Genomic DNA, 7,958 nt, shown 5'->3' on the forward strand with positions numbered 1-7,958 from the left:
TTGAGTACTTACTACATACCAGGCACAGGTGACATAGAGGGAAACAGGAACATAGTCTTTGCCCTCATGAAGTTTACATTCCAGTGATGCATAAGAATTTTCTAGTCAAAGATGATGTATCCCTGAGCTAGAGAATAGTGGAAGTTGTATTACATTATATATGTCAAATAATTATAAAAACCTTGTCCCAAATCTATCTTAATTTTCATTAAAACCTTTAAGCACCCATTTACCTAGTATAGCAGTTTACATGTAAAAAAATGTATTCATTCAACAAACCCTTAATAAGAATCTTCTATAAACTCAGTATTCTGATGGGTCCTTTAAGAACAACATAACAGCATGTATGTTTTTTCTTTAAGAAACTTGTAGTGCAGCAGACAAGTTAAAACATGTGGTAATGCCTATGATACAGTATAAAATATTAGAGAAGGGACTACATTGAGGACAGAAAGGTTATGTTAGGCAGGGTGGAGTCATGGAAATTTCATAGAGGAGATGCTGGCATTTGAACTGGACCTTTCAGGAAAGTTAGAATCTGGATATACTAATCCCTGGACAGGAGGAAATGTGATAAAACACACTCCTAGGATATGAAGAAGAATGCAAAAAGGCCAGAGAAGAAAAATAGATTATCAACAATCAAATAATTGTATTTGATTAGATCAATAATAACCACATCATTTTTTTCTTTCTACCTGATTTCAAAGATTTTTTGCATGGGACGATGATGTAGGCATTAGAATTGAGTAGGTGATTACAGGAAGTTGGTAAAAATCAAGTTCTTCAGTATTTATTTCTGACGGCCTGCTTGTGACCAGTATTTCTCAAAACGCCTGGGAAATTAGTACCCACAAGCTGAATAAGATGTTCATGAGAATGTCAGAGAGCCTGTTTGTCAACCTTAATTGACAACTGATGTTTAAAAGACAATAGAGTAATTCTTACAATTTAACGGGAACATATTGCTATTTAATGCCAGAAGAGGAAGAACTAATGTATGCAAAGGCCTGTAGAAATGAGGGATATGGACAAAATAATCCCCTTTTTGTTTCAGGAAAATGTAAAGTAGTGCCCCAGGGCTTGTTGGCAAATATTATCATCTTTGAAAGCTACTGCTTAACACAAATTCTGGGAAGCTGGAGGCTTCTGGGTAATGTGAATCACAAGGAAAGAATGCCCTGTTTTGTGGCTGAAACTTTTTAATGGAATACTGGTTGATCTTAGTAAAGAAGGCCAGGGGTCAGGGTTAGTTTGGAAAAATTTTCAGCCTGTTCCTGTAGAGGCCCTTACATAGGGCCCTGGTTTTGGTTTGCTTCTTTTTTGGCCAATCTGATTAGAACGCTTCATGTGAACACCCGCCAATGGGAGCCACTCACGTCTTTAGGGAAATGGCTTTCTTTCTCCCTGCTACATGGAATTATAAGTCTAAGAATTTTTCTTAACTTAAGACCTAGCTTAACAGGGTTCTATTCATCCTTTTAAATGAATATTTATTAAGCACTGATTGCATACATGGTTCCTGCCTTTGAGGATTTTGGTTTAGTGGTGAAATACATATGTGTGTGTATCAGGATCCAGGCAGTAAAACATACAAACAGTAATTAATAAACAATGATTATAATGTGATCAGCAGTGAAGTAGTTCTCTACAGTAAATGCTATGGAGGTTGGTTGTCTGAACCTCTGTGTGCTGGGGATGGCTTCAGAAAAAGATATTATTTGAGCCTCTTTGTGCTGAATAGGTTTATGGTAGGAAAAGGCATGGTGGAGGGTAGGGTAGGAAAGTCTCGGGGGGTAAAAGCGTATGCTATAGTCAAGGAATTACAAATGGCTCTGTGGGGTTAGAGCATCCATGAATGAGAACAGCACAGGAGGTGTGGCTGGACCAGGACCAGCCTTGAGTTTAGGATGAGGAGTCAGCCTTGGCGAGGACTGGCAAGTGTCATTGAACGTTTCTGCCCAGATCTACACTACATGAAAATGTGTAGAGCAAGAGACTAAGAGACGGAGGAGAGTTAGGAAGAGGAAGGGGGGAGTAGGGTTTAACCTATCGGGAGCACACAGAGGGCAGGGGAGCCCAGCAATGCCAAGATGTAGCATGTGTAGGACGTGGTGATCTAAATATAAATAATGAGGGCGGATAAAGGGAGTTAAGGCAATCCATGGAGTGACAGTGATGGTGCCGTTTACCCAGGAGAAGAGGACATTTTGTATTTGTCTTTGTGGTTGTCTCCATATGCCGGTTTTTATTTTTGGCTGTAGTTCCACAAGCCAATGGAATTTTAAATGGAAAATGTTAAACATGCCTAAATGGTTGCAGCCTCATTGCTGATAGGGAAAGAGTAGATGGCACACCCATTAGCCAGCTTGCTTCTTAGAGGAGACATGGGTTCTGCAAGCACAAAATGACAAGGCAAGGTGATGAACAGTGTGCAAGGTGCTAAGGAGCTGGAGGAAGAATTAGCCTCCAACTTTGCCTGGGCTAGAAGCTGAAGCAGGGTGTTTGTAAAGGCTTCCTATAGAAAGGGACTCTCAGGAGGCTTGAGAGATGAGTGGGAATTTTGTAGGTAGAAAAGTGAGAAGAAAAGTGTGTGCAAACATCTAACAAATGAGAGAACATGGCTTATCTGGGAAGTGGCAAATGGCCCACTCTCATTAATCCCGGTTTGACAGGGAGAGAATAACATGAAATGAGGCTGGGAAGGTAATCACGCAGAGAGCAGTAAAGGTCTTCATGCAGTGATAAGAAGTTAAAATTTTTTACCCTGTAGTTGATGAGGAGTCATTGGAGAATTTTGAGGAGAATCTTTATAGCTGCCAATCACTTGGTAACTCACTCATTCACTCACTCACCAAATATGATCTAGGTTCAATGCTGGGCCACTGTGTTGGCAATACAAAGAATGAATAAACAAAAGATATGTGATAGAGAACACCAGCTGTTTTCCAAAATGTACTTCTTCTTCTGCCTGGAAACATAGCTAGATCACACTTCTCAGCCACCATGCTAGGCTAATTTTTCTATTTTTTTTGTAGAGACAGGGTCTCACAATGTTGCCCAGGCTGGTCTTGAACTCCTGGCCTCAAGTGTTCTTCCTGCCTTGGCCTGCCCAAGTGCTAGGATTACAGGTGTGAGCCTCCGTGTCCAGTGTGTTTGGGCCATCTTTGTGGGTGGCTCCATATCATGTCTAGCCAATCTTGTTTCATCTATACTCCCATCTCACTCCCCCCTGCTTAGATTGTTTTAAAACAAATCCCCAACATTGTATCATTTTATTAATAAATATTTCAATAGATATCTCAAAAAAAATAAGAACTCATACCATATTCACACCTAAAAAAATTAATAATACTCTTTTTACTAGAATCCATTATCCAGGCAGCATTTAAATTCCCTTAACTATTTTGTATACACTTATATAAATATACATATACTTAGGAATTTTTTAATTTAAAGTCTATATAGTAAAATTAGTTGATATAATCATTAGGTCTCAATCTGTGGGTCCATCCTTCATTTTTTTTTTAAAGGATTACATTTATCTGTTGAGGAAACTAAGTTATTTGTCTTGTCCCACAGTCTGTATTTTGATGATTGCAGTGTTACCATGTTTCTTTCCTCCCTGTATTTCTCGTAGAGACATCAGTATTTAAGGAGTCATCAAAGAAAGAGGGGTTTCCAAATAGGCCATTTTGCTGAATGGCCTAGTGTTAAGATCCATATGTGGCCTAAAATTAATGCATTATTCACAGAATGAAGTTTTGGAATGTAGGAAAAAATTTGAATTCTTATTTTTAAATATAATTATTATCACTAGTTATTTAAAAATTGAGTATCAAATTTGAAAAATTATAGAGTAGAAATGATCCTTTCTCAGTACTATTTCTTCCTCTGTCTTCTGTGGTCAAATATCTGCACATTTATAATACTGAATTGTTGTTTGCTTTCAGTTGTAGTCAGTGGAGGTATTTTGGGATATCCTATTGTTTTCTAATATTTTCTTCTTTATATCCTTCATATTCTTTCTTGTGTTTGTACCAGAGGTAACTTATTGTTGTTGTGTCTGGATTTTCGAGAGTTTTCTACTTGCAAAACTTTGAGGTGACAAAGTTGACATTTTCCTTTTAATTTATCCTTAAAAGACATGAAAGGATCTCAAATAGGACTATTTCTTCAAAGACTCATGGCCTAATGCAATTAAAGAGTGGAAAGTTAAATATCATTCTTAAATGTAATTTTATTTATTTTTATGAATGTTAGTATACCAAGAAATCCTATAAAGAGTAAAATTGTAACTTATCTTTACTATTTTGACTTGTATTATTTTTAAAATTTTAGAAACACTTTGATTCAAAGGATATAATATTCTCACTAAAGATATCTAGCCAATATATCATTTACATTTATAAACTATTATAGATCAGTTTATATTTATATTAACCAAAATATATTTCCTTATTTAAGTATTTGAAAGCCTTTAATTGTTTTTGTACATGAAACAGACAGCTGTCACAATTGTCATTACTATGATTTTACTTTTGTAGTGACACATATTTTTCAACTGATAGAGTTTCTGCATATATAGCACTGAAGATTTTCACTCTAAGCTACATCTATAATGTTTATATTTGAAAGTGAATATTTTGATATTAACAATAAATCTGAATGACATGATTTTCCTATATTGTAGGGGTATGATCAAATATGATGGAAACCTACACTAGCACACGATTATCAGTACGCACAAGTTCAGGGATGTGGAAATAACAATGAAGTTGGCATTCAGTTATTTGGCCTTTCAAAACTGAAGCTGAATATTAGCCAAATACTGAGGTGGAAGGACACTGAGAGAAAATGTTCAGATGAATAAGAGAACCAGGAAAAAATAACTAATTAATTTAACAAATATTTATTTAGAGCCTATTGCAGGCTGGGCACTGTTGTAGGTACTTGGGAGACATTAGTGAGAAACACAGACAGATCCCTGTCTTCATGGAACACACACACTGTCATGTGATGGAATCAAGGAAACTGAGCAGGACAGAGGTTCAAGGAGGGAGGTATGATCAACACTTTCAAGTCTAGGCCAATTAAGACAAAGACTAAAAAATGCCCAATGGGTTTGGCAATTAGGATGTTAAGCTGGTAGACTTGGTGAGAACACTTCTAGAAGAATTGTTGTGTTGGAGGCCAGATTACCAAGGGCTGAGTAGTGAATGGGAGGGGAAGAAGTAGAATGTCTTAGTCTGTTCCTGCTGCTATAGCAAAATGCTTTAGAATGAGTAATTTATAAAGAACAGAACTTTACAGTGCGGGCGCAGCGGCCCTGGCCCTGGGAGCTCCCGGGCGGAGCGCGCGGCCGGGCGCGGAGGAGCCGAGCAGCCCTCGGAGGGCGCGGGCCGGGCGGGGGCCGGGCGGGGGCCGCGGCGTTGGAGCTGCGGGTCCTTCATGATGAGAGATTTTGGGGTACTTCTTTCTCCTCCGTGTAGTTGATAGTTTGGGTGGTGAAGAGATGGCTGCCAGTGTAAAAACCTTTCTCCAGGACCTTGGCAGGGGAATCAAAGACTCCATGTGGGGTATTTGTACCATCTCAAAGCTAGATGCTCGAATCCAGCAAAAGAGAGAGGAGCAGCGACGAACAAGGGCAAGTAGTGTCTTGGCACAGAGGAGAGCCCAGAGTATAGGGCGGAAGCAAGAGAGTGAGCCACGTATTGTTAGTAGAATATTCCAGTGTTGTGCTTGGAATGGTGGAGTATTCTGGTTTAGTCTCCTCTTATTCTATCGAGTGTTTATTCCTGTGCTTCAGTCAGTAGCAGCCCGCATTATCGGTGATCCATCACTACATGGAGATGTTTGGTCATGGCTGGAATTCTTCCTCACATCAATTTTCAGCGCTCTTTGGGTGCTGCCCCTGTTTGTGCTTAGCAAAGTTGTGAATGCCATTTGGTTTCAAGTAGGTCCAGGGCAGAATGGAGTCTGGGTAGTTATAGCATGATGGGTTGACAGGTGACAAGTTTCAGTCTGTGAAGTTAGTGGCCATATAGGGACCTATTTTTCAGACTTGACCTTTCTTGGCCAAGAAGCCAGTGGGTGATCTTTGTCTTCATCTCATTGCTAGATGTCTGGGGGCTTTTCTTACCTGGCAGTTCTAGTGGCAGAGCAGTGGCCTTAGCTTTGGGGGTGGATATCAGAGCCATTTAATTAATGTTTTTGTGTATATTCTCTGTTGCAGGATATAGCTGACCTGGCATTTGAGGTATCAGGGAGGAAGCCTCACCCATTTCCTAGTGTCAGCAAAATAATTGCTGACATGCTCTTCAACCTTTTGTTGCAGGCTCTTTTCCTTATCCAGGGAATGTTTGTGAGTCTCTTTCCCATCCATCTTGTTGGTCAGCTGGTTAGTCTCCTGCATACGTCCCTTCTCTACTCACTATATTGCTTTGAATATCGTTGGTTCAATAAAGGAATTGGAATGCACCAACGGTTGTCAAACATAGAAAGGAATTGGCCTTACTACTTTGGGTTTGGATTGCCCTTGGCTTTTCTCACAGCAATGCAGTCCTCATACATATTAGTGGCTGCCTCTTCTCTATCCTTTTTCCTTTATTCATTATCAGCGCCAATGAAGCAAAGACCCCTGGCAAAGCGTACCTCTTCCAGTTGAGACTCTTCTCCTTGGTGGTCTTCTTAAGCAACAGACTCTTCCACAAGACAGTATATCTGCACTCTGCCCTGAGCAGCTCCACCTCTGCAGAGAAGTTCCCTTCACCACATCCGTCTCCTGCCAAACCGAAGGCTGCTGCAGGCCACTGAGTTGCCTGCCACCCAAAGGCGATGGGTGGGATTGGAGGGAGGCTGCGGCAGCTCTGTTCCCTGCTCCCCTCCGCCTGCCAGGGAAGGCAGGACCCACGCTGCCAAGGGCCCTCTGCATATTCACTTTCCTCTGAGGAATTGGAAGGTTTGTCTCTGGTGCACGTAAGGCAGAATCTTCCTGACACCAGTGTGTGGATTCTTAACACCACTGTGAGTCTGAAAGGACCACAGGTTTTTCTGCAGCTATTTTCTAGCATTTGCCATCCCCTGTGCCTGGACTGATTTGAATACTTTGATTTTTCTCCCTGTGCCATTTTACCCTCCCACCTTTCCTGCCTTCTACCACTCTTGGATGAATGGATTTTGTAATTCTAGCTGTTGTATTTTGTGGATTTGTTATTTTTGTTTTTCTGTGAAGCACATACGTTGGATGTGGGAGGTAAAGGAGTATCAGTTGCTCCTGGTAACTCCTTTTATAGCCATCACTGTCTTGTTTCTTGTAACTCAGGTTACGTTTTGGTCTCCCTTGCTCCACTGCAAAAAAGAAAAAAAAAAAAGCCTGAAAAGATGAAGCGATGGGACAGGAGGAAAGACCTCACAGCCAGATCTGCCAAGTTTTGGAGTGATTTTTTTTTTCTTCCCTTTGAAGGGGAAAAAGCTTTTTTCACTGGTACATTTAAAACCCCCAACTGTGGGGAGGTACCAATTCTGGCAAGTGCCACTGCAACACAATACTCAGAGAACCTGAACTTTTCAACTCAGGGGGAGCAGAAATTTACTGTTGGCCACCGCCTGATCTGTCTGGTATTTCAAAGGAATATTGGGTGCTACAAATAGGAACTGAAGGGGTAAATTATTAAACCCATTAAATCCTGTGATTGGTTGGTATTTTCCTGTCATTATAAGAGACTAAATATGGGGGGAATGTCAAAATACTTGTACGATTTTAAAATTTCACAATTAAACGTGAGCTGGTTTCCTACAAAAAAAAAAAAAGAACAGAACTTTATTTTTCATAATTCTGGAGGCTGAGAAGTCCAAGATCAAGGTACCACCAGATTCGGTGTCTGATGAGGGCCCATTTCTTATAGATGGCACCTTCTTTGTGTCCTCACATGACAGAAAGGAGAAGGCAACTTCTT

At 40.2% G+C, this 7,958-nt stretch overlaps 1 protein-coding gene across 1 annotated transcript; it reads left to right on the plus strand.

Moving 5' to 3' along the window:
* The first annotated feature begins 5,322 nt into the window (after positions 1–5,322).
* On the plus strand, positions 5,323–7,360 carry LOC105822716 (etoposide-induced protein 2.4 homolog). The gene is given in 3 exon segments (XM_012659742.1): positions 5,323–5,956; positions 6,236–6,569; positions 6,572–7,360. Coding segments are annotated over 3 exon segments (1,020 nt in total). The 5' UTR covers positions 5,323–5,515; the 3' UTR covers positions 6,817–7,360.
* Positions 7,361–7,958: the final 598 nt, after the last annotated feature.

This window comes from Propithecus coquereli, unplaced genomic scaffold (genome assembly GCF_000956105.1).
Source record: "Propithecus coquereli isolate 6110/MARCELLA unplaced genomic scaffold, Pcoq_1.0 Scaffold63, whole genome shotgun sequence".
In the NCBI taxonomy this organism is placed as follows: domain Eukaryota; kingdom Metazoa; phylum Chordata; class Mammalia; order Primates; family Indriidae; genus Propithecus; species Propithecus coquereli.